The sequence below is a fragment of the Temnothorax nylanderi genome, unplaced genomic scaffold (assembly GCF_030848795.1).
Source record: "Temnothorax nylanderi isolate EJ_2023f unplaced genomic scaffold, tnyl_v1.0 TNYL_tig0002_pilon, whole genome shotgun sequence".
Lineage (NCBI taxonomy): Eukaryota > Metazoa > Arthropoda > Insecta > Hymenoptera > Formicidae > Temnothorax > Temnothorax nylanderi.
In genome coordinates this window covers 3931654-3959242 of record NW_027249064.1, presented here as the reverse complement: position 1 = coordinate 3959242, position 27589 = coordinate 3931654, and the positions used below count along the sequence as shown (strand labels likewise).

The 27589-nt window shown below is 41.8% G+C and overlaps 1 protein-coding gene across 2 annotated transcripts; it reads right to left on the bottom strand.

The window, feature by feature from the left end:
- Positions 1–1557: 1557 nt before the first annotated feature.
- Positions 1558–27521, bottom strand: Slmo (PRELI domain containing slowmo). 2 transcript variants are annotated; one of them, XM_071701470.1, is made up of 5 exons: positions 27307–27514; positions 26629–26797; positions 20940–21026; positions 6677–6850; positions 1558–6296 (listed from the first exon to the last, which is right to left on the bottom strand). In XM_071701470.1, exons 1-5 carry the CDS (start codon positions 27336–27338, stop codon positions 6234–6236), a joined length of 525 nt encoding a protein of 174 aa, XP_071557571.1. In that variant the 5' UTR covers positions 27339–27514; the 3' UTR covers positions 1558–6233. The 2 variants fall into 2 exon arrangements, with proteins under 2 accessions (XP_071557571.1, XP_071557575.1); XM_071701474.1 differs by lacking the exon at positions 20940–21026 and having other exon boundaries at positions 27307–27521.
- Between the last annotated feature and the right edge of the window lie 68 nt (positions 27522–27589).

The following is a 27589-nucleotide window of genomic DNA, read 5'->3' as shown; positions in this document are numbered from 1 at the left end:
TTATTTATTAATGGAATTGGAAAAAAATATTTTATGGCATTGTAAGAACATATGCTTTCAAATACGTCAAATTCAACTTGCAAGCTATCAGGAGATACATGCAGCGTTACTTGAAGTCCGCTCTCAATGTAGTTTGCTGCGATCTATATTCAGGTCAAGACCTAAAAATCAGTCAACGACGCAACCTAATCTATCGTCAGACGGGAGCAGAAGGAAATCGGCCGTTTACAAGGCCGGTGGAAGCTTACGGATTCCATCCAGGGTTAAGGGGCTTGCTCCGGGAGTCTGAGAGCCAAGGAGGGTGCGGTCGCTTGCAGCGTGATCCTCCATAAGCCGAGGCTAAGAGGCTATTAGTTAGCTCTGCTAGCTGCGACATAACCCGTAAGACTAACACGGTACTTACACCTTCCTGCCTCGTCGGGATCGCGGGATATTCAGCCAGCCAGGCTCTTCGCGTATGTTTGCATGGCGGTTGTCTACGCTGATGGTGACTCCTGAACACGATTAATAGTAAGGAATGAATATCAAACAAGCTAACCGCACCTCCATTTTCACGTTCCATCCGGTGCATGAAATTCCATTTAAGCCGGGATAATAAAATGTGCATAGTACAATGTAAATAATAAATATACGCTAAATGCGCGAATTGTATACAGTAGAATATGGTAGATAAAAAGGAAATATGATATATATATTACTAATGTTAAAAAAATAACATGATTAAATTTAACCGCGATTATAACGTCACATAAATGTTACATGTGAAAAAAATCTTGCACAAGCTTTCACTCCAAAATAGAATAATTATTCTAATTTTTTAAACATTAACAATTTTGTTTTACCTCGCGAAGTTATTTAATTTTGTTTATAATTGCTTAAAGAGCGTGTACTCTCGAGAAAAACAGAACAAAAAATACATTATAATGGTACGCTAGAAAATTCTGCATGCATAATTTATCTTACTATATTTAATGAAGAATACATTATTATAGACACCTCCATTAATCTAATGGCAGTCGCCTGCGGTCGAATATTTTATTTCGCCGAGGGTTGATGGAAAATGTGCAATTTTGGTGGGAGCGCAGAGTGTTGCGGAAACGCGCGTGTATGTTTTGCAAATTCGATCCGCCGTTTCAAAGTAAAACTCAAATGACTCGAAATAAAAAACGGAAATGGGTCTGCATGCGCGAATGGTTGCGTAGTAATTAAATTAATGGGTAACCGTAGCCGATGACAATGGCAGGTCATTGGTAGTACGATCGTAACCATAGACCACGCGAAACAGTCGATACAATACATACAGCACTATCCAGAATACGTAGCTTTGTGCCTTTCCATTATTGTATTTTATTGTTTCGATCCTTCCCTTTCGCTCTTTCGAAAGAGAAGTCATGCAACACATCATACGTTCTAACGTGAATCGCATAAATGTACGTCAAGATTCGAAAATTGAAATATATTGAAATATTGAATACCGTCCCATTCGTGTCACACTACTAAAATTACATACTAATAGTAAAAAGAAGGGCGAGAGGAAGAAAAAGATATCACCGTGTGTAGAAAACACAGCAAAATATTTTATTGAAAATTATTTTCATATTTTACATTATATTTCACGTCATATTTTACAGTATTATAAAAAGTCGTCGATACAATAGCCTTATCGTCGCTGCTCCTTTAATCTCGAGGCTCGTCACGTTAACGCGACAAAGCAAACATAATCGACGCGTATCGCATTTGTCGACTGTTCGCACGTGTGGCGATAAATTTTCGTGCAGCGCGTGTTCTAGGAAGTACTTTCCGGGGCACGTTTAACAAGGGTGCAAGCGAATTGTGGTAGGCCCGATAACAGGCAAGCACGGGGTACGTTAAGTTTCGAAACAAGTACGATCGTAAAAGTTTGCCAACTTCGAGCCGGTTTCGACGCGGGTGGTGGTGGTGGTGGTGGTGGCGGCGAAACCGGCATTAAATATGAATCATAAAAGAAGCATAAAGATAATTGTATGCTAATAGAGCAAGTGTATGCGCCGCGTCGTCCACGACGGCTCAGCGTCTCCCGTTATTACCTACATATGTATCTGCTTTACAGTGAATATCTATATGTGCTCGCCTAGCCGCGACGCGATATAACGTCAAGCCAATTTCGTGCGATCAACTTTGCCGAAACTATCTACCGCGCTGTGCCCGGGAAATACATATACTACTTAAATTAAAGATCACTCGATCGTTCTTCGTGGCCGCTGTTCGCCGATGCCCGTCACGTTTAGCAATTATTTGTGATCGCGACACCGTTATCTTTGCAGTTTTACAGCGAGGGGACTTGAACGCTCGGAACGTAAAATAGGGAATACAATTTTAAATAGTTGCATCGTGTTTCACAGAGTGATTTTACTGGCACCTAAAGTTCGCTCGATTATTGCGTACGTTTTTTTTTTAAACCTTGTGGCAGGCTTAAGCTTTTACTGCAAAGGCATAAATGTCGGAATGAAGTCTAACTGAAATTATTTCTTGATATTAAAAAGATTCGTGTAATCTTGTTAGATATTCCAAGGGGCTTCCTTTTCTTTTCTCCCGTTCGCAGTATGCATTTCTCTTTGAGTTTTTGATAGGAAACAGGCAGCGAGGAACTAATATACAGAGGCAATTTTTACGATGTAATATCGCAGACGTTCTGTACGTCATAATAATGCTCCGCCTTGCCTGTAATACTTTAGAGAAGCATGGCACGATCTCTTTGAAGCTCGCAAAACTTTAAATCTTTAAACAGTGTACGCGAACTCATTAAAAGTTCTTTCTCAGAAAGGATAAAACGGGATGTATTGACGAAGTTGGTTTAGAAATACACTGAGTTTGTGAACATCGGCTGCCGGTTTGCGGCCAATTCTCTTTATCTACTGATGCAAGTAAAATAAGAGCTTGACAGGCATTGCGGGAAGATAATCCGTAAAAAGAGGAAAATTTTCTATGTCAAAATTATAACCTTTTTCAAGTTGTCCCAAAAATATGACGATTGCATGTTAAAAAAACCGAGATTTTGATAACAAATGCATTTTGACATTTTTCCAAGATTTTCCACTAGTAAAATGCAATCTCTCCGCTACAAGGAACTTTTCGAATTAAATATCAAAACGCATGTTATTTGCTACACGGGGGGTAAACTTTTTCCCTCTGTCGACCCTAATTCTATACAAACGGAAACGGTCGAGGCACGCGGAAGTGAAGTCTTCGGAACTCTTAAAAACATCAGATGGAAATAAAAAAAGCCAGTCGTGTTAGAACTTTTCAGAGCGTGCTTGACCGACCCGGGTCGATGGTGTATGGACTCGCGGGCCGATCGAATTTATTATTTGGAACAAAATCGACGCCGCGCTTTTGCGGCCATCGGTGCCGAAGGGCGCGGCGCGGCGGAGCAAAGCGAGGAAAATAAGACGAGCGCTGAGACTGCGGCGGATAGCTTTTCACGAGGTCGTGAATCGGTAACGGTGAGGAGTATCTCCTTGACCGCTCGCTAGCTCTCAGAGAGTCGATCGTCCCCGAGAGCTTTTACGGGTTTTGACGAGAGCGCACCGTCACGATGTGTAAACCATGAGACCGTTCGACGATTCTTCGAATCTCATCCTCTCCCGGGAGCGACGGAATCGAAGGGGACGGGGATGGGATTCGACTGAAAGGCGAATCCTTTTTACGAGCTCGAATACATACGCCCGAAGGTCGAAGGAACGAGAGCGACGGCACTCGGGACCGCCCGAGATCCTCTACGCGCCGTTGCAGTCTCATTGCGGAGTCACGAGAATCCGAGGCAAGCATCCGAGACGCTTTCCGATTTTCCGAAAACCGCGCACGGAAGCGACTTCTGCCCCTACCGAGTATTGCCACTTCGCCCGTATCGTCTCTAATGTAAAGCATTGTAATCTAAATATGGATAAGGCGAGACGTGCGGGCTTTATCCGCGATACCGAGGTAAATATGTAATACGCGTATGTAACCAGATTGCGCACGTTCGGTGTCACCGTCCCACCCAGAATCGCCGATGAGATAGAAAATTCGAATCAAATTTGTAAAACATATGAAACGGAGAGAATGCATTTTCTTCTCGATCTTATTTCGATCTTATTCCGTCTTAATTTGTGGAAATTTGCCGTTAATAATATCAGACAAGCAGTCGAAATCGCAATGCAATCTGAAGCTATAGAGAAGCTAAAATATTCAGATAGGACCGCCATTGGACGAACCCTTGATTTAATACCTTTTCCACAGCACCACGTGGAGGACCTTGACACGTCGGTCAAGGTGATCCAATGCTCGCAATACTATCCGCAAAATATCTCAATGTCACTCTCTCTCTACTCCGGGCGTTCGCCCGTCCTAACTACCTTTCGAGGGCACTTGCGCCGAGCCGTAGAGTACTTCCACGTGTGTAGCACACAATATACGCGCGAGAAATCGATTCGCCATTGGAGGATCGGACTCGACATTCCCGACAATCTCTGACCGAGCGAATTGAAGTTTCGACCGAGTCATTATTGCTTTCGGCTGTCGCGCGAGGGACGATTTTCATCCTTCGACCGATCGAGCTACCAGGGCCGCGAGTGAACACGATCAGAGGCGAGGAGGCTAAAGTAGGACGGACAAATTTGACGCGCGACTCGTTTGGTGGTGGTATGTAAGAGATAATTGATGACGTTACGGTTCATTGCTGGTCTCTCTGTTACCCGACGCAGACAAATATTGACAGCTTCCGATCACAAAGCGGTGAGCAGTATCCTTTGTACGCGTCCCACGCACCGCTGCTTGATGTCTGCTCGGTTTTCCTATCGAACCGCTGAACTCGTGGGTAAATCAACGTCCGCGCGCTCGACGTGCATGTCGACTTCCCTAAATTAAAGCATCCCGGTCCGCCCATGTAAAGGCCGTGGTCCATACGTGAATTCATCCCCTTTTCCTGCCTTTTCGCTCGACTTTTTGATACAAAAAATACCACTTTCGTTCAGTGTTTCTTTTATGGCCAACAAAAGCCATAAAAGAAGCACTTTCGTGTCTCGATTGGAATTTAAAAACAATCGGTGAATTTAGATCGACGGATCACATCGACCGAAAACATCCGGAAAACACGAAAAAAGATACGAAAAAAGATCGTGAAAGTTAACATGAGAAAAATCGACATAGCTTGTAAATTTTCGATACGTCGACAAAGCGCCGACAAAGGGGAAACACCACGAAATTAATTAGTCGCGACAACGGTACAATTCTCGGTTGCGGATACGCGTCAAAGGGATCGCGCAGTGATTTCGGAACGCGATGTAAGTTGCCTCCTCGCCGCGATCAAAGAGCTTTGGCTTCTCGCTGAGAAGGAATGAGAGTCCGGCAAACATAGTTCCGGAGAAACATAGTTTCGCGGAGGTCTATGTCTACATTGTTCGTCTTCGGCCAGTCAATGGGACCGTTCGTGTGTTGAGCTTGTAGTAGGTTTTGTAGGACGTGCAACTTACACCACCGAGCAAAAATAATTTGCGATAACAAACATAAAGGCATGTAATAAATAAATAGTAGAAGGTGGAGCGTGTGGAAATGGAGTAAACGAAAAACAATTTGTGGATATTTTAAAGAAATTATGTCTAATACTCAAAAAAATTAAAAGATTTTTTTGTACGAATAAATTAAATATAAATTGCATATAATATTGACATCCGTTCGACAGAACATATGTATTTTTTTTAATTCTCTAAACTGTGGTGAAAGCCCACGTATTTAAATTGGCTAAGTGAAGTTCATGATACATACTCACATCGCGAGTCGGCACTGTGTCGACAAACATATGTGAGTACGGGTTGGAGCATTGGGAATTATTGCCATCCAATCGCTGTGTCAACCGTTGTACTTCTTCGTTTTAAATTAAACCTACATATTTTCATATTTCTATATCAGTCTCGCCCGTCCGTTCGACAGATCCTTGCAGGTCTGGACCCAAGTGTACGGTTGCGGAGGCAATCGCCCTTCAAAGGGAACGTTTTCGTTCCTGCAAACCGGTTAGTAACAAGTTTCGCAAAATTCAATTAGGCGATCTACATGGCCCGCGGCGAATCATCTGCTCGTTTCTGACGAAGCCCGGGACGTTAATGTTCTTCTGATCCGCGTAATCGTTCGATCTAGAAGTTGCCGCTCCCTATCGACGCCGGCGCTCGTGTTGTGCTGATAGCGGCAGTTTAGAAGTTTCGCGACGGCGGCCGGGCCTTTCAGGCAAACTCCTTCATCTCGGATTCGAGCTTGTTGATCACCCATTGCAACCCTTGTCGGCCCTTAACGGAAAAAAAAGATTACGTTTGCGAAAATGTTATTGCAGTCGATGTCGTTCATAAACTTTTATAAAACGTGCAAATGCATCACCGTCTTATGAAACATTTTTTATGACAAATCTTCGATACTATTCTGAATTGAAAAAAGTGACGATAGCAGGACAGAAATTTGCATCTCTCAAGAGAGAGTTTGTGCATCTTCCGGATTTTTTTATTCGATCGTAAAAAACTTTCGTTTCTTGAACATAAGACACGTCGGAATTCGTGTTGTCGGAATTGTATAAAAATAATTTATATAACAACATTCGATTTTGTCAAATTTTTAGAAGATTGCGTATATGTATATAATAAGCGAGATATCTAAACAAGAAGAGATCACTTACTTTACACGCATTGAAGGAGATTTTTGAAGCTAAGAGGTCCTCCATATAGTTGGTCAGTGGTACTCCCCGTACAGTGACCACCGCTTCCTGCGTCAGTAATGTCTTGGTGGGATCATCTGGATGGGGCGTATATCTGACAGCTTCGTCTACAGCGATATAGTTACCGAAGGTTAACTGCAAAAATCAAGAATAATTGGTCTGATTAACGCGAATGTCATGAAACATTCTTACGCGTATTGGTCAAGTAAATACGTATAAATTCCCTCCTTTTTATTTGTTGAAGAAACATACAGCTGATTCGCATCGATTATTACGTGTATCATTGAGAGGTAGTATAGCTGTATAGATTTTCTTACTTTGATAAGACGCGTGACTTGCATTATTAAATCTGTCACACTGTAAGAGATATACATTGCCTACCACATTCACGCCGCCATATATCCGTGTCATGAATTTCGGTCGCTCATATCGATCATTGTGTGCAACTCGCGGGGTTAGCAACCCTCGGGGTAGATGGGTAGTCGGAATTATCGAGATGGAACGTTACCACGAAAAGTAACGTAGACATCCTTGAATAATCAATGCCACTAAACAAGCAAATGAGTCGACAGTGGCTCCCGTCACGCAGAAAAAAAGCGTATTCAGCGCTTCCACTTCCGTGTGTTCCATTATGCTATATTTTTCCCCCCTTTTACATCGGCTACATTATTCGACGTGAATTTCTGGGCTATTTTTAGAATTATTAAACCTCTCTTCTCAAATAACCCGTATGCGACGTTTATTTGAAGCGAATTGCCGAAATTGATTTTTCGATGTTCATTATAATACATAATTTAGTTGACAGGGCCGTACCGATGAAATTATTTTTTAATTTTCTCGAATGTATAGCCCTCTTTCTGTTATAAATATTATATGGTTATCTTGCTTATGCACGAACACCGGAAATTCGAGTGTGTGTTTATACCGCGCGATTCGGAGGCAATATTCGCGCAACGTTCCGCAATATCATGCTGCAGCGAATACTACCGAGTTCACGAAAGGATCGCGCCGATAATGCAACCCCAAATGATCGCGATATACAGAGTGCGATCTCACAATACGCCATAGCGCGTACGCGTTAGAAACCGAACATGCAGTTATGCGGAACCAATGTATATGCCGCGACTAATCGAATACGTGGAGGAGCGTGGAGTGTAACAAAACCGGAGAGTAGCGTTGGAAGACCATCTGAAATTCATTACAGTGCGCTAGTGCGTAAACATGCGACGCGAAAGCGGCAAACAGCACTCTGCGGGGCGATGTGCGGCGTGCTTTTGTTGCCAGCGCGGTATACCGTCGGTACAACGAAGCGCCCGTTAGAGTGCTGCGTGCGTCGCGTTGTCATCGCGCGCGGATTTGTTTCCTGGCGCGAGAGAAACAATCACCCGCGCGCGCTGCTTGCGCGAACGATGGCGAAGGGTGGGTGGTAGCGCGAGAGGGCTGGAAACTATAGTTTCCGCTATAGCGCGGCAACTGGGCGCCTCGAGCCAGTTAGCCCGAGGCCTAAAGTTTAATCTGTGTCGCTGTCATAGAATTTGTACTAGCTGAAACGTATTTGCTGTTGGTATCGTATAGCTTTCACCGCTGTAAATTTGCGGTGGGGAAAATCGACCTCGGTTTCGATCTATCGTATCTATAGTGCTGGCGTATCTTTAGGCGATATCCAATTCGAAAATCGCAGCCGCGGTGTTGATTGTTTACCATTTTTCACGCTACGACAATCCGCGGCCCCTAAAGTCACATCTTGACGCGGCCACGCGGAAGGTGAAACACGAGCAAGTTGCGCAAATGAAATTTAGATATAATCTCTCCTTCGATATAGTTTTAATTAACAAAGTTTGAATCAACACTCCTCTACCTATCATGGGAAAATAAATATGTACGTTATGCATTAAATTGACGTAGTCAAAATCCTTAATTAAGATACGTAAAAAAATTATTATAATTTTTCCGTAGAGCAAAATGAGTACACGTTGCTCTAAAATTCTTTAGGGCCTCAACATTCACCTCTGCGCGCGGCCTCACGACACGCGGACAGCGGGGTCGGCGGAGATGCACGTCATTACGAGCTTCGGACGAGCACCATCGTGGCATAGCGCGCCGTGGGGTGGAACAATTGAATCGCACGGGCGCAATACATTTCACGAGGAAATTAACGCCCGCGGCACATTGTGGGTCCGCGACTATCCCCAGATATAGAATGACGCGGTGTTGTACTCTATGGACTTCGCCATATTGGCAATCAGTGAAGCCGACTGTGTTACACCGCGGTCGACTCCGCCGTCCAACTTCGCTTCGCGGCACGACGGTTTCCAAAGCGCCGTGACCCACGGACATGAAGGAAGAAAGGAAAAATTAACATTACGCCCGCGAGCTGCTGCGTTTCACGGGATTCACGCTCGGCAAGTCAGGGACAAAGACGTCGATTAAATCCGAGAGAAATGAAATTTCCGTTCGCTATATATACTATATAAGCATAGACGTTGCGTGTGTTCGCTACCGTTCATGTGCTATATCACTGTGAAATTCGCGGAATTATATCAACGACAGGAGTCGATCCTGAATGTCGGTGTAATCCTGAGTTTCATATCGCGTATCGTAATATTCGTAACGATCTTGCCATATTATTGCGATCTTACGATACGGAAGATTACACGGAGGAAATGGAGTAATGCTCTAGTTACAATATGCTAAGAGACTTTCTATATTTATGAAATTGTACCATTTGATGAACATTAAAATACACGAAGATAAGACAAAAGTAACCAGCGCAGTAACCAGCGCAGAAAAATGAAAAGGATATTAAATTTCGCTATTTAGTAATGTACCTCTCAAGAGTTTCCGAATATACTTTGAGTGTGCCACGTAATACAGGTCATGGAACACGAAGAAAGGCGAGGCTCGTAGCAATTGAAGAGCTGTTACTAAAGTACATGACTGGTTATCTAAATAAGATACTATTATTGCAGCTCTCGTTGCACCGCGTCGCAACGGCGCAAGCTCGCCAATACGAAATACTCTAGTATTGTTGTTCCAGTATTGTGCTTTGTACTTAATTTTCTCTCGCTGAAAGGACATTACATTCGCGCGTCGGGCACGTTCTATTATTTCTCCACTAATAACCATCCCAATTTAAATATTTCGCTATATTTCAATAATTTAAATGAAACTGTATTCCTCGAAAGTCACATAATTAATCATCGCTCCCGCGAAAACAATACCCTTGTTACTCTCGAAAACAATACGTCTGTTACTCGAAATGCTCCTTCCAGCATCTAAAGCTGCGGAGGTATCGGCCTTGCTTTTTGGAAACTGTCTGATAATACCCAATAGCTTACCGCCGCACAGAGGATTTATGCACGAAAGAAGGATGAGCGTTTCAACGGCGAGAAAAAGATAAATGAAAAGAGGTGTAATTGACGAGACGAGAGATTCCATTGTCATGTCTGTGACGGGATGTAATCGCACTCTTGTTGAAGCGAATTTTTTAACCGCGGCGAGAAAAACGCTTCGCTTAATACCAGGTAGAATTACGACAATCCGGTATTATATCAAAGAGCAGTCGCTTCTCTCTTTTCTTCGGCTCCCGTTCCAATCCAGCCTCTTTCATCCGAATGGTAACTAACTGCACGAAACAGAAATCGCTTTAACTTTTGATTTTCGAAATGTCCCAGCGAGTGACGTATGTAAATAGTTTTTTGCAGCGGATTGAAAATTGTAAGCCTTTAAGCGCGCATTTACATGTTATAGCTGCGAGATTTTTTCACAAATATAAACGGATAATAAAGTAACGGATGATTGAAATACATTGCAAATATGTTCTGTTCACCGATTCTGATTCGTCGCATATTTTTTTTTGTTTTACGAGGATTATCATTTTTCGTAAAAATTCCTGTGTCAGATGCTAATAACGGTCGTGCTACTCCGCGCACGTGAAATCCGACAATCGCGTTTAATTCCTGGCGAACCTCCACGAAACAACCGTGTTTCTCAGTGGTAATATAAATTCTTTTTCCGTGGTGAATATTCGACGTAGTTTTACTCACAGTTCGCGCAGTGTTCTTCGAACAACAAACACGGCACAGTTTCTCTCATCGTCGAGTGCTATCAACGCCTTAGGGCCGTAAACGGAGTGCATAAGCGAAGAGAGAAGCGTTATAACGCCGCAAAGGGGGGGCGTAGAATGAACGGGATTTAATCGTATCAAGCGAACGATCGATCGTCCCGTCAGCTGCGAATCTGTCGTTGACGCCGAAAGTAATTAATTTCGGTCTCCTTTTTTCGGCGCGACCGCGAAGAACGGTGGTGCATTGTCGTGCTGGCGGCGGACGCGAACGACGTTACGCGATGCCGCGGGTGCATCGGCTAATTGAAAATTTTTCTCGTCAGTCGCGCGTCGAAACCGATGTTTGCCAATCGCTCGGCCTCTCTGTGCCAAAACCCCTCGTTTGCTTTCCATTTACCGGCGGGCGTTGCAACGCGGCCGCGCCCGATGACGCATCAGCCGATAGACGAGATATCTCGGACAATTTCTGAATAACTACCTCGAAAGCATCGTATCGATTTGCGGCAGCACTAGCGAAGTGAGCACTTCATACAGTATGTAATACACAATACCTTTCTTTCATAAACTGAATTATAACGATGCAGGAACGAGAACAGGAATAATCGTAAAATGAGTAGAGATTCGGTTTTCTCTTTAAAAATATATGGTATTAAAATACATTACAATCCACTCTGTACATCTTACGCATTCAAGAATATATTGTTGTCATTTTTAATAATGTATATAAAATAATACATGTAATAGAGGAATAAACTAATCTTTTATATCACAAAAATTCATTAATGTATGCATAATGCACATATCCATTTTTTCGCGGTAAGCGAAGAAATGTTGACTTGAACTTTCCTAATTAAAATCTCGTCGAAAGAGAGGTTCCCTGATCGTTGGTAGGCATAGCATGCGTCCCCCTCTACTTCCCGATCAAATACTCATGATTCCGTTTCACCCTTTGGTATTAGCAACGGAGAATGGAAGACTGTAGAGAGAGTAGGGAGAGCCGAGCGGTGAAGTGGAAGCTCTCCTTCAGCATGCACTCGCGAGTAATTAGCATCGCCGCATAATTGAGAGGACTTTGCGGATTTGGCTGCACAGACTGCATTGTTCGGACCTCGGTGTGCTCGCAATTCGCAAACACCCATTCGATGCTTCGAGAGGGTTTCGCGGCCGGAAGCCCAAATCTGCTGGACGGCACACACAAACCCCGGATCGACCTCCCCCCCCCCCCCATGCAGTTCGGACGTTTCCTCTGCGCGCGGTAATCGCCGATTTCAGCAGATTTCGGCGTTGCTGACAAATTGGTATTAGATCGCGTAACCGAAAACTTCTAGCAACCTTGCTCTCACCCTCAAGCTAACGAATACAGACTTTATTCGCTTATTGTATTTTCTAATAAGATGATTCGGCTCAACTTCCGAATAGCCCCTACCTCCGAATTTGATGAAACTTGCAGCAATTGTTGACTATTAGAGGACACGTTTATACTATAAAGGATTTTATACGGAAACAAATAGGACGGAGAAATTGGCGTCAAAAATTCAAAATTTTTATTCTAATTTATAGACCATTTTCCGGATTTTGATATTTTCTATATAGGTTAGTGACGCGCTTTAAACAGTTAAATACTTTTAAAGCGCGTCACTAATCTATACGCCGAAGGCGTGTCCTAAAATCTGTGAGAAGGCCCTCCCCCGCCTATTTGTGTACTGTTTATACACATGTATATAATACATGTGTATATATAATGCATGTGTATAGTACATGTGTATAAATAGTACATACGTAAGCGAGGGAGGGGCTACCGCACCTCCCCCGAAAGCAGGGGGGTGGGGGTGAACCTAGGTTCGCGTGGAAAGTGTATGCGTGAACTATTTCGACATATTTATTAGTCATTTATACCTTTCAATATTCAAAATAGCTGCTATATTTTTCAAACTTTTTTTGTTAATAACTTTTACTGAAACCTTCTGAAGGTCACTCAGGAGGGTGACGTTGTAACGAGCGATGCTTTCAGCGCTGTGAGCGTGAATCGGACCGCAGCCTTAGTATGTACTTTAAATTGTAAAGCGAGGTCCACGCTGCCTACCGGCGGAGGTGGGTGCGGGAGGGGGGGCCGAAGGCCCCCCCTTGCACCCCCCGCGCGCGCGCGCGTGTGTGTGTGTGTGTGTGTGTGTGTGTGTGTGTGTGTGTGTGTGTGTGTGTGTGTGTGTGTGTGTGTGTGCGCGCGCCCCTTTTATGCATAAATACCGTATTTTTTTAATTTCTCCGTTCCTATTTGTTTCCGTACAAAATCCTTGATAGTATAAACGTGTCCTCTAATAGTCAACAATTGCTGCAAGTTTCATCAAATTCGGAGGTAGGGGCTATTCGGAAGTCTTACCACATTTTACCGAGAGTATCGCTCTAAAACCTCCAAATAAAATTAACCGAGCAAATGATTAAATGCATACAAATCCGCGAGACAAACGCGGTCGGCCATCCATCACTCCAAAGCGACGCGCTTATAAAATCCCGCGGTGTCGCCCTGGCGATTCGGAAGAAAATTGGGGCCCATCGAATCCAGATGATTTAAACGCGCATCACCGAAGGGTTAATACGCATCGGTTCCCCGCCAGTCGCGAAGCGAGCTTTCCGGGAATCCCGCAAAAACAGAGACCCAGTAAATCAATCAAGCACGTCTGCGTGTAAGCAGGGATCGCAATACGTTGCCGAGCACGAAGGAAACCGGAACGATATTTTAGCGGCAACGACTCGTGTGTATTCCCCGCTAACGATCCCTCCGCCCGCGCAGCCGCGTGCCGCGCCGCCTTCATCGCCGCATGAATTTCCGTGCGCGAGCGCGAAAACACTGAGACGGGACGAGATGAACGAAGGGAGAAGGGTTAACGCGATGGTGGCGATCGGGATGCTCGACCGCTCGCCATCGAGGACGAAAATTAATAACGGACACGCGCATATCGGCAATGTATCCCCGGCCTCGTGCTCGCGGACTCCCCGCGGGTTTGGTTGATGGAGGACCCTCCGACCGACGCGGCGAGTGCGACGGGGGCGAAAAGGGGCGACAGAGGATAGCAGGCGAGAGAGGGTGCCGCTAGACGCGCCCGGGCGACTGAATTATTGTACGTGCGATCCTCTAAATCATAAAAACAACAAATTGCACGCGGCTCAACGCGCGCCATAGCGCCGCACAGGAGAGACCACCACGTGTCTCGCACGCCTCTCGCGGTCACGTACACACATCCGGAGGTATTTATATGGATGCGGAGCGGGCAGCGCCAGCACTTTTCAAACCGATTGAAATATGGAGTCGGCGGACGGGCGGGTGGGTGGTTTAATGATAACTACACTTTGCATCGTGGAATGAGCTCGCCGGTCTTGTACAGTCGCTGATCCCCTTTAACCCATACGAACTGTCGTCTCAGACGGGCCGCCGAAATGCGCAACCCTTTCCCACAATCCGCTTCTGGCTCGTTTGTCTTTGTTCCGCAGGACCTAATTGATGTACGCTGGGATACAACTTGTCTTCGCCGTATTAGACACTAACAGTTGCACTGTTTACTTTTACACGCAAACTGCAATTACGACGGTCTATACTTTGATGCAACGAATACTGGTGCAGTATCCGCACTACATTCGTGACAAACTAATATTATATCTGATTAGATCAATTATAATTTGATTTCATTAGCAGCTTCTTACATGTAATGAGATTAGGATACAATATTACTAACGTTTGCCGGTATTACTGTCTTCAGTGGTCGTATGTTAAGCCGCGTGGCGATTCAAGATGCCCCATCTGCGCGAGCCGTGCGAGAAAAGGATGAATGGGTTTAAACACGCGCGTATGCGCGATTAACGTTGTGCAAGCGGACATGTGCTACACGCAGTCGGCTCCCAGCGTCCGCCTGTTCGTTCTATAATCTGATAATATCCGGCCGGTAGCAACGGGAAAATATTTCATTGTTTTTACGCCGTCGCTAATATTCACTAGGAAACAATGACACCCGCGAATTCCCGCGAGGCACCGAGGGAGACCCCGTATTGCTGAAAATTAACAATATTGTACAATTTTATAGCAGCGCAATATTTTGCGATAACTGGACAGCGCGGTATTTTCATTAGCGTGAAGTTCAAGCGGACCGGCGCGTAAAACATCTTGCTCGTAACTATCGCCAGCACGATGTAACTCACTAAAAAAAATGTGTGTTTTTTTCAATGTTCTTGTAACAGTGTATCATCGCGATTTCACATCACACGGCACTGTACTGTAATCGAACCGCGAAAACGATGACTTTGATAAGCTGTAAAACAGTTACAATAATATCGCGATTTCTTTACCGTTTACTTGAACTTTTATTGCGATGCAATAATGTTTGTCTATAAGTATCAACTTAGGCATTAATGTAGAAGAATTAAAAATTTCACTTAATTGAATTTCTTACGCAATTGGCTCGATATCAATCAGTTTAGCCTAACAAGATTTGCTCCTCCACAACATGCAATAACTTCATATAAGAAGCTAAATAATAACTGTAAGACTATTTAAAAAATTGCATAAAGAAAAAGAAACAAATTCTAAGCTCATTTATTTACTAACACCATCAAACGCCAATTTGTGCTACCGGTTATTATTGTATATTAAATAATAGCAAGTCGCATGAGTAATTTCAGGAGAAACATCGACGATTGTTACGGAAATCCATCGAACTCGGTGCCCCAATTCAATTATCCCTAACAAGGGACCTGTCACAACTATCCGGAACCGATTTGATTCTCCTTGTGTTAATATGTTGTTAAACATAATTATATTGTTAAACACAAATGTATTGTTAAACACAAAAATCTAAGAGACACGTATTTTTTTATATGTGCCCGTTTTGAGATTTAAGAAATGAAACAATCCCTCAAAAGTAACGCTTACATTTAATTCTAAGCAATTATCGTCGAAACGGTAAGTTATAAAGAACCGTAAAAAACAAAGTTTTAGCTAAAATATTTTTTTATATATCTTATCGTTTCGACGATAAGTACTTAAAATCAAATATAAGAGTTACCTTTGAGAGGTTATTTCACCTCTCAAATCTCAAGATTTCCTTCTAACAACATATTTGAAGGAGAATCAAATCGGTTTCGGGTAGTTATAACGTGTCCCTTGTAAGATGAAAAGAGATAGATTCGTGATCATCTCAACAACTATGTGCGATTTATTTACGCGAATTAATAACCAATTGCGGAAGTAATCTCCTAGAGATAATGCCGACTTGCGGAAATCGACGCGGAAATCCGTCAAATCACTCAAATCCTTCCCCGCGCGCAGCCACTCAATTATTCCGGGACGTGATCGAGATCGTCTTAATATTCGCGTGTATCGAGTATAATCCTCGCGGACGATATCCAGCTATCCCATTATGTTCGGTCCTGTAACACGATGCACATGTACCGCGCGTGTACTTAGGATCAACGACACAACGGCGTATCACAGAGCAACGTATGCGTCAGATATGCGCAACGCTAGCTATCTGGTAAGGGGGTTGAATTGCTAAAAGATACATCCCTTCTCTCCCCGGCAGAGAAAGGATTCGATCGGGACTAGTTGTACTTCAACTGGCCTCGTCGGCTCATATCAAATCGCACATCATCCCTCGCGATCTCCTCGCACGACATATAACGTGCATGTAACATGCGTGCACTCCTGTCTACATGACACGCGTGCATACGCGTTAGGAAACACATCCCGTAAACTCGTCCCGAGAGGATTATTCGATTCCAATTTGAGTTCGTCTCTAATGTGACAAATACATCCTTGTAGATTATCATGATCAACAATCGCTAGAATCTTTAAGATATGACCGTAAGAGGTCGTAAAACGTCTTAAAAAAGCGTGATAGAGAGAATAACTAACCATATGAATAACATGAATGTTATGATGTATGTTGTTATTCTGGTTCATGTTTGTCAAAATCAAGTGAATATCAGTTAATTAATATTTAATTAAATTTATTATCAAAATAAATATCTCCAAGTTATTTTCCATTCATCGGTTAATTGGAAAAATCGCTTCTTATTTAACACAATGTATTAATAATAAATATACGTAATTACAATTTCCAATATAAATACAATGTTTTATGATTAGTAATTAATAATATATTCATACAGAAATTATATATTTATAAAATTTTATTTAAATTTAAAATTTTTTAAATAAAAAATGTTATTAATTTTGGTACGGTATGTGTGTGAACGCGTGCACATGCATACACACATAAATAAATAAATTTAAAATCAATGTTTCAAGCTGTAATCTATAGAAAAATATACGGTGACAGGAAATAAATGGCGTGTACCACGCGCACGCCTGTGGTGTTCTAGTGTGATAAATTTGTAATACGATATCGCACAATGTAAATATCCCATGATACGTGTATCTTGTACTGAGACGCAACTGACGTTCCCCAGGAAAGTTGTAGTAATGTTTATTTTAACGTGAATTTAACTCCTCAAAGCACGCGCGCTGTGTCGCACACAACAGAAATCCTGGAGACATGCTTGGAGAAATGAACACTACATTCCGAGGAATTCGGCCACAGCCTTAATTGCGGAGACGTTCCTCGTTGAGGAGGATAGCACGAATAAGAAAGATGACTCGCCCGCGAGGAAGATGGAGTCGAAACGTAGTGTGAGAGACGGTCTCATTCGAGGGCATCAACTGCATACCGCTCGCAGCATTTCCCCGGTGACGCGACATGCGCGCCGGAATTTTCCTTAAATCACCTTCCTTCCCCATGTTTCGCAGTTGTTGGATACTTGGCATAATGTGTGCACGATAACGTATTTTGCCGTCTTACGCCCCGCAAACCCGTGGGATAGCCGTGCGTATATTATACGTGACGCATCGGCGTGAATAAAGGTGGCAAGATTGCACCCGTAAAACGATCGATGAGCGGATAAAGGCGAATTTATTGCGGTGGCACGATGTCTGCGGTATTCACCTACGGATTCGAAGCGGAATCGATCATGCGCGACTGCATCCCGCGTTGTATACGGCTTTCCGCATTAATACTTCAGATGCTCCGCGATTTGTCTTTGCCCGCCGTATATCGGTTTGCATGCGGCACAATAGCGGTACACTCTGTTTGCTGCTTTTATGCGATTTAATGTATCACCCTTTACATCCCGATATGTGTAGAGAAATAACGCGGTCCGCCGTTCCACTTCGCTACATAAATATCAAAAAATGGCGAATCTATTTAGCCACTTTACGTAAATGATCGTTATCCATTTCTCTTCCATTTCGCTTTGTGTACGACTGAATATAAACTTATAATTCATTGCACTCCTTCGTCAGTAGAGTGTCGATAAACATTATGAACAATGAATTGCCGTTAAAATATCACGCGTAGCTAATGGAATTGCTACATCGACCTTCGCAAGACGGTTTACTATCGCTCGATCATCCCATTCAGTTATCCCATCAGCTATCCGCGCGAGTACATCGCTCAGCACCGATTACCCCTACTTGTAAAAGCATCCTCCTCTCGTACGAATTAGCCAGAATCGGAGCGTGTGAGTACGATCGTCGGCACATAATGTACTCGCGTGGATACATACGGAATCTCGATGGATAGAAAAGGTCGACGTAACAGCTCCTCCGTAGACGCGGCGTGGAAAGGAGCGAGGTTTCTCCTCCTTTTGCTTTAAGCCACCTGCGGATCGTTCATCATACCAGTAATGCATCTACCACCCCGCGTTTCTCTTGGTGGTCTCTTTTCCGTCAACGAAGCGAGAGGGGATGATCTTCGACGCGAACGGGAGAGCCGCGACCAATGCCGCGCCCCCTCTCCTTTATCCCCCTCGGCTTGCCATATCCCACCGTTTCCCTGACACCCCACCTGATATACCCCGCGCCGAGAAGCTCTCCGAGCTATGCAACCCCCCGGTAATGCGCGCATCAATAACCTATCATATCCAACCTTCTGGATGCGGTGGTGGCGTGCATCAGCTCCCCGCCCCCCCCCCCTTCGACACGTTCGCCCTCGTCCCCCTCCCACGCTTTCAGACGCGTCGATCTCTTCGAGCTTGCAGCTAGATACTTTTCCTGAGGGTCTTTACTATGCATACTCCTTGGAACGGATGTTATGTAAATCGGGGCTCGAAAATCGTTTTCTGATAGCGGCTCGGAAAAAATCCGGCGATTTTGCGTCGACGCACTTTCATCTGACAAAACGTGTTGCATGTACGAACCGCGTGAAGGTCGCCAACTTTTTTATTATAATCCGCATACTACACGAGAGAGTATTGAAAAATATTAAATTTTTAAATGACTTTTCCAGTCACGAACGCGACATGAAAGACTTTAACGCAATTTGACAAACTTGCCCGTTACAAAGCGAGCCGAGAATAACAATTCGCCTCTACCAACTTTTAACTATCTACACGATACGAAGAAAAGAAAGAGTAATGAGGAAAGTCGCCCTGATATGATCTATTTTATTTGAATATATTTTATATATTATGTATATACATACATAATATAAAATATATTCAAATGAAATAGATCACAGGACGTTTTTTTAGGTTGGTAGTTAACCGTATTAAACAAAAATTGTATTAACAACAAAAAACGTAATAATATATATATATTATTACGTTTTCCGTTATTAATACAATGTCCAAATTTTTGTTTAATACGGTTAACTACCTACCTAAAAGAACGTTAGTCTAAAATATCTCATACATATTTTCCAGCAAGTTTTCCTTTTTAAAATTTAGAGAAAAAGCTGGAAAATACAATTTTACCGTCAATATATATGAGTGACATAATACATATCATAAAAGTCGTACGGTAAATTCAAATAACGACTCAATAGACGTGAAAACAATAAATCGGCGCAATAACTTTAAACTATTACACAACAAAGTCCATTTATTCATAACATTTGCATCATTTCACTAGCGAAATATGTAAAGAGAAACAACGTTGCGGGAAGAACGCTTTTATTACGCGCTAATGGAGCGGCCGCTCGGCATTCTCTCTTTCTTTCCGGCGACACTCTATTAAAGTGCCATTTCGCAACAGAGACCGCGACGCATTCGCAATTTCGTTATGGTCGAAAAATCGCTCAAAAATGCTCACTTCGTTATCGCAGAAACGAGGAACCGTGCGCGATGCGATCGCCGATGCATTTCGATACAACGCTTCCGTTGATAACCGACCGCCGAGTACGAGATGAATATTATTTCTGATGGTACGCGCATCTACGGTAAAATTGCTTAATGTTGTCACTTACGCGCTCGCTAATCTCGAAATTTAAATTAAAAACTAGAAAAATATTGAAAATAAAAATAATCAATAATATTCAATTCCAGCAACAATAATTATGCATTTATAATACAAGATTCTTGTATCCATCAGGTTCTCAATACTTTTTCGCACATGTTTCTCGTATGTAATAATACAACAGCCTGAATCAGATTGTGAAATCGAACACCAATGCTGCCAAAAGTATTTTCAGCATATAATGCTGTTCCGCATTTAATTTAGGATCGCAATTGAATCCAAACGTCGCGACATATTCATATTAAATATACAATTACGAATAGATCTGTAAGGGAGGGAACCATAAAAGTTCTGTCTTCATTAAAAAAATTCAATCAAAACCGTGTGAGCAGCAGATTTATACAATTCTAATTAAGCGAGGTACGCACACTGCCGATGGATATTTCGGAACCGTGCTAGTCTACACATACCGGAAATATGATCGGAGGTATTGGATTACGTTTAGAGATATCGTTTTTGCGGTCAGCGTGGAAATGGTCTCACATCACACAATACCGTGCTTTTCGTGAGAGACATCAATGGCTTACGCGAAAGAAATTTTTCAGTTTAGGAACCGTTTTTCTAACATAAAATTATTAAAATATAAAATGTCGAAAACTATTTTCACATCAATTATTTACGCTGAGAAACCTTTTAAAATGACAAATCAAACGCCATAACATATCGGCGATATTTATTTCGGATAATATACAGCTACTGCAGCTATTTCATGATGCAAATAAATGTATCGTAAATTGCACGATGCATCACGCTTGTATACCACGGGAAGGGAAAGCACAACGGTTTCTCAGCCCATTTTTAAACAAAGAACAGATACTTACATTATGCGTCCTGAGGATCATTTGTCTATTCACAGGATCGACCTCGCTGCGCTCGCTGGCGTAACACAAGTTCGCGTAGCCGATTAACTGCAAAAATAAAAAAGAAAACGTGCGATCGCATAATAAGCTTCGGCAGCAACGTAAAAGTCTTGTCCGTGAGTAAAAAGAAATCCGAATCATTTAAATGTAGTTCCGGCGAGAATTGGCTGGCAAACTGCTAAAAACCGATTCGGCCACCGATAAAAATCTCGGAAGTGCTATAGACAAGCACTTCCGGTTTCAAACTTTCCGCGCTGAATTCAACGATAAAGCCTTCTAAACTTCAATGGCATGTTTCAGTCTTCGAGAGCTGCTACTTCGGCTCGATTTCACGACTTTTCATGGCGTGCTCAGCGGAGCGAAAAAAGAAATGCGATAAAATTGTGGTAATTCGTCGAATTATTTACCACGCTGTAATATGATAGATTAAATAATATTAGCTTAGAATTAATGTATGACAGTTTTGCATATAGCATTGTTTTCAATAACGCGTCAGCCCACATAATCCAATAATCTATCAAGTGCAAACATCCCTCATTATAATGTATAAATCATAATTATTTAATTATTTCGCTGGCTGTTATTGATACATTACAGATATGCATTAATAAGATATCATTTTCAGATATTACAGTAGCGTTCACGCTCAATATCAGAAAGTCTAACAAGGGACCTTTATGGAAACACACTATGTACTCGTATCAGCATGTTATACGTACACAAGGCAAATTAAACAAACAAAGCAACATTTACACGAATAGCGTTGGACTCTATAGAAAGCGATAAGCGATTATTAATTGATTCTACGTCAGAAGGCGTGCGCGGTAATTAATTCAACCACCTATAGCGAACGGTTGCATTATTCTGCTCTCACAGCTACACGAGAAGCATAACAAATACCCTAAATTTATGATACCGTTTATTTAATCGCTGTAAAAAAACATATCTAAGTTCTCGATCTCGATAAAGCTGCAAGCCTATAAAAAATCATCAATCATAACTGACACTTTTTCATGGAAAGACACTGAGCCGAAAGGGATTAATCATAAAATGTTGTCAAATAAAAATAAGAGTCATCCTAGTGACAAACGATCGATCAACCCAATTTTATCTCGTATCGAAATTTTTTTTTACGCACGTTGGCAGCACAGTTTAACGCATCGCCAGCCACTCTTGTGCATCTACCGGCAATCATTAGAAATGATCAGCGGCGAGAAATATGTATTCGAAAGCGTAAACATACTGACAATCTGAATTGTGAATCGCCTGTTTTGACCGAGAAGAAAATGGAACGCTGTAAGTTTCCGTGGCGGCGCGATATTAACAACAAATTAGCATGAGTAATTAGGTAATTAGAAAGGCGCTAATTAAACTGGCACGCTAAGTACACTTTAATTATTGTTCCTCGCCGATTAATTATGCATATTCTAATTAGTCGCTCGAATAAACCGGCCTGCTTATACGAACCCTCTGCCGCCAATTCGAGCGTTTCGCGCGAACGAGCGCGATAAGTGAACTTTTCTCGCGTACTTTTTTTTCCGGAGCGCGTTGTCGAGTGCATCCGCTAATTACTCGGATAGCGCGATGGTGGGTGCAGCATCGGGGGGCGTAACGTTGAAAATGGTGCCGATGAAAGTGTCCGCGGTCCGAAATGGTCCTTCGCACTTTTTTAATCGTTAAGTATAATTTCAAGCGTGTCTAAATACTGAAGATTCCTACGCAATATTATATACGAAATATCCGACAAAATACAACCTATATATTCGATCCCATTTGTTCGATATATATATATATATATATATATATATATATATTTATATATTTGTGCTACATTAAACTTTTAAACGTCTTGACCGGAATATTGGTGTGCTAGAGAGTGCTCTTTTTCTAATTTTTTAACTTAAATTGTATTAGCTTTTTATATTGTTCAAAAAGTCGACAGCTTTTTCCTACTAATTCTTGTTATCGTTTTTGCGATCTGATTATTTAACAGACACATATTATTTATAGAGATAACGTTAAAATAAAAAGAGTATATAAAGATGAAGTCCGTCATCGATTTCATCAATCATTTCGATAGTTTAAACGATAGACTTTTAGATCTCTTCGTAAAATAAATCTCTCGTGCAAATTCTTATCGTCGGTCATCCACTGGACGATTTCTTTATCTCTATCGTTTCTCAAACATCTTGCGTACGATACATGAGTCGAGCCATTCAAACGAACGGTTGCACAACGAAACGGCCCGGCGAAATGGCCGAGCTTATAGAAAATCTGACGAGAGGAAGCGATTCGCCGGGCCGAAAGGGATTCGACGCCCCGGAATCTCCAGTATTCCGGCGAAGGCACTGTGGGATAGCGAAGGATTGGGAATCCGAGGGAGCTGCCTGAGGAGTATTCCAGAAGGCGGGCGCGCGTCTAGCTGGACGATTGCCAAACGGCGTAACATTGAGCGTGCTCATTATGAAAGTTGATGCCAGTGCGGATGTTGTTTTGCAATTCCCTGGGTCTCCGGCACCTTCTTTTTGCGCACGTTTGTTGAAAGTTTCGAATTTCCGGGTCGCCGCGACGCGCCGGCGGAGATTGCTAGACTAGGGTGAATGGCGCGAGGTTTTTACCGACACGCCACGGGCGATACCAGAAAGAGGTGAATGATTCTGTTAGGTTGCTTCATGGATTGATTTCTTGTCGCCCGCCGGAGATCAGCGCAACGTCAATTTTACTGTGCGAACAACCGTGAAAAAGCTGCGCCAACCGATAAAGTTACGCACCAAGTGCAATATTACTCAATTTTTTTCTTACGAATAACAGAAATAAGAAATCTGTAAATGTAATCGATATCGTTCCTCTAAAAAATTATTATGCAACATTAATACATATCCTATTAATAGATATATAAAAGAAAAAGTAAGATAATAGAAATTTGTTTTCCCAAAAATAACGTCTAAAAGCTGTAAAAAAAAATTAATTTATCGAGTACATTCGGTACATTACTATAATCAAGAGACACGGTAGTGTCTCGCGCCAAGTAAGAATTAACTAGAGGCCAAGTTACATAATTTGAAGGAAAGTAAAACTCGTTAAGGTAAATTCGGTTAAGATGGCCATAGAGGAAAGATGGCCAACCCATGTTCTCTCAATCTAGCTCGCCATGAAACATCGAACAAACATTGGTTGGCCATCTTTCCTCTATGGCCATCTTACCCAAGTTTACCCTATAAATTTCTAAACATTTACACTTCTGCTCTTAACTCTTAAAATACTGCTCTTCACGCAAGATTTCACCGAGAAGTCAAGCGTCAACTAGCATGCTGGTTGCGTAATCATGTCGTAACATCTGCTGCTGCGTCCGAAGTTCACTTTCTCACTAAATTATCAAGAAATTTCAAGATATAAATGTACTGTGCCCCATTCCAAATTGAAATTAAAGCTAATACTAGAAATTCTAAAAATATACAAGATATTAATATTAAATATCGCACTGTCTGAAGCTTATTTCAATTCAAGAGAACGCGCAGAAATAATTTCAAACTTAATGTTTTCTAAAGGTGCGTTCCACTTAACGCTCACAACGCTTGCGAGCATCATTTCGTTCTTGTTTAACATTTGACAAACAACGAGGATGAAATGATTCCACGAGCGTTGCGAGCGTTAAGTGGAACGCACCCTAAGAAATTTATTCTGCAGCTATTCAAATAAGAAAATTAAAAGTTAAAAAGTAATAATGTCATATGTCTATATATGTTAAAAAATATATTGATTTGACAATTGAACATATTTGTACAAAAGATTGGTGACCAATTGGTGAAATTTATAAATATCTATTTTAAGTTATGTTTCTTCTTCATCAAGTATGTAGCAATAGTATAGTTACGTAACTTCGCGCGCGAAGAAGTTTGAAAAATAAATTGTAAAGGTCTTTGAGTAATCGGAGCGAGACGATAACTCGAGGATAACTTATTCAAGAGTTACTGGCGGACGACCCGAGTCGCGAAGGTCTCCGAGAAGGTCATTCCGATAAATTCGTACGTAAATGAAATGGTTTTATCCATCCGCCGCGAGAGTGCGCCGAAAAAATCAATGAACCAAGCTGTAGATAAGTTCCACAGAAATGACTGATCTGCAATCATTGTAACTTAGCGAACTCACCCGAGCAATCACACATACATATCATGCAGACCCATACATACGTTTTCATGAATTTTCATTCAATCTTATAAATACTTGAGAAAAAGTAGAGTCATGGTGCAGTCCAATCAAAGAAGAATAAGAATAAGGACAAAACTCATATGTATATATGTTTGATATATTATAAAAGAACAGCGAAAGCTAAAGCTTATTTTTACACTTTACATTAACTGGAAAAAGCTGTCGATAAGTTCGCGCAGAGTTACCATCAGTCCGGTCTACGCGTCTCAACCAGTAAAGTCGATTTAAATTGAACCGATTGAACGACGACCTTGCGGCAGGTTGATACCCGCGTGATTACGTACTGCAGAACACGATGGAATGTTCTTTACAATAGCATTATGCGGCTGGTACATAGAGTACTTTTCCGTCATAAACAGGAAAAGTCTACCAAGTAGTATAACTAGAGTATAATCTCTCTTGTTAACTGTCAATTAGCGTGGTTAAGTCCGAGTAATTACTAAACGAATTACGAAACGATTTACGATACAAAAATGATTCTTAATAGTATTTGCTGATTTCGAGTTTTAAATATATCTACATCGATAAGGCATGTAAAATATAAATTAAGACTTATTAAGGTCCCGAGCTCGCGATTAAGCCCATTAGAAATTCGATCCGTTTTTATTGGTATATATAATTATTATAAATATTTAAGGTACTTCTAAATGAGTTACTAATTGTAAGAAAATAGTAGCCTCTCGATCATTCGCTCGAGATATAATCGTGTTTTCTAAAGTCGACACTATCTAATCTTCAAATTAAAGAATCTAGGTCGGGGTTTAAAAGACATAATCTTGTACGATAATCGCTTTACGAGATACTATAGCACATTATACATTCTAACATTCTATATTAGTCTTCGGTGCCTATAGAAGACCATACTCTGGCCGTGAAGCAAACTCATTCAAGTGATATCCTTAAAAACTATGCACAAGACTAGAACTACATATATCATATATCAATGTCGATAAGAATAGATAGTGTTTCATAAAAGACACGTGATAGCTACGTATAACGTGTAACAACTGGTGACATCATGTTCGCGTCAGCGTTGTCACGGTCGATAATACTAATTTGGAATGTATCGAAATAATTAACTAGTTAACTGGTTAGTAGCTAATTAACTAATTTAGAATATTACAGTGGTATCGAAAAATGGATCTTCAAATATTATACAACAAAAATATTTCTTATAATTTCATATAAAAAATGTTTTTTACTATATTTAAAGATACATTCTATATTTTCTATATTTTATTACATAAATATCATATATATATTATATATAAAAATATAATTTATTCAAATATTATTTGCAAGGTATCAACAAATTGGCACATTTACAATTCTGATATACCGATCAGAGGTTAGAGTCAGAGGTAAGGTTAGAGCTAGGTATGCTGAAGCGATATCGAACGCGCGCCAATGTGGTAGCACGTGGGAAAGTTAGAAGGCTTACCGCTTGCGTCCATTTAGGAAAGCCCCATTGGGTAGAAACGACGAGTCTGTGAGTGTGGAGAACACCATTGACTACTTCTCTGTCGATGACATCCGCTCCAATAACCGAAGGCACCATAGGATTCGGATACTTTCTCCATGCAGCCTGCGCTACCGTCTCCCAAGGATGACTGCAAATAAATTTATTGCCCCTGTTATCGTTCATGAAGAATCAATGCAATTCTTAAAAATGATTCAGTCAATGAAATTATCCTCGAGGAGGAAACGAAAAGAGAAAATTTCATTTACGAAAATTAGGCTAAGTCAAGCTAGATGAAATAGAAATAGATGGACCCTGTTTTATCCCTTTCCCTTTTGCGCTTGTAAAATACAAAATATTCCGTAGATTTTTGGAAATCAATTCAAAAGGATAAATGAGTACTTTGAGAGTTTTGCATCTTGGACATAACCCACGTTACATTACTCGTTCAACTATCAATAGGAAATTGTCCGTTTTTAGAGATGGAACAAGTATAACGAGGTTATGTAACAAGGGCACACAGCGTAACTGCATTACGGTCCTTAGACGAGACAAACTCCAACATTCGGGATGTCTGACGAATTGTACGAAGGCAATTACGTCAAGTAGCGGAGCACAATAGATAACGAGTATCCGTTTAAAGGCACGTTTCGTACTCACTCGAAGGTATGCTCTGACGTCCAGATTTTCATAGCGTTTTACGGGTAGGGCGAGCAACACTGCATGTAGGATGGGCACCGCAATTTAACGTGTGACACGTGAGCGGAATAGGCTGACGCGACGTCGGGCGTCTGTCGTGCGTCAGGCCGTCTTCGAAGGTGTGTGATGTAAGTAGAAGTAATCGCTACATATCACACACGACTACAGTGACAGTTCCACGTTCCACAGTGTGCACTATATATTTGCCTGACAAAAGGAGCGTCAGCCAATGGTCGGTGGTTTG

Excerpts from the sequence above, each read along its gene's own strand:
- Slmo (XM_071701470.1), bottom strand. The coding sequence starts at position 27,338 with ATGAAAATCTGGACGTCAGAGCATACCTTCGA. Across the intron at positions 21,027-26,628 it reads TTCCTAAATGGACGCAAGCG|TTAATCGGCTACGCGAACTT; the intron begins GTAAGCCTTCTA and ends TTATTTTTGCAG. Across the intron at positions 6,297-6,676 it reads TCTCCTTCAATGCGTGTAAA|GGCCGACAAGGGTTGCAATG; the intron begins GTAAGTGATCTC and ends TTTTCCGTTAAG.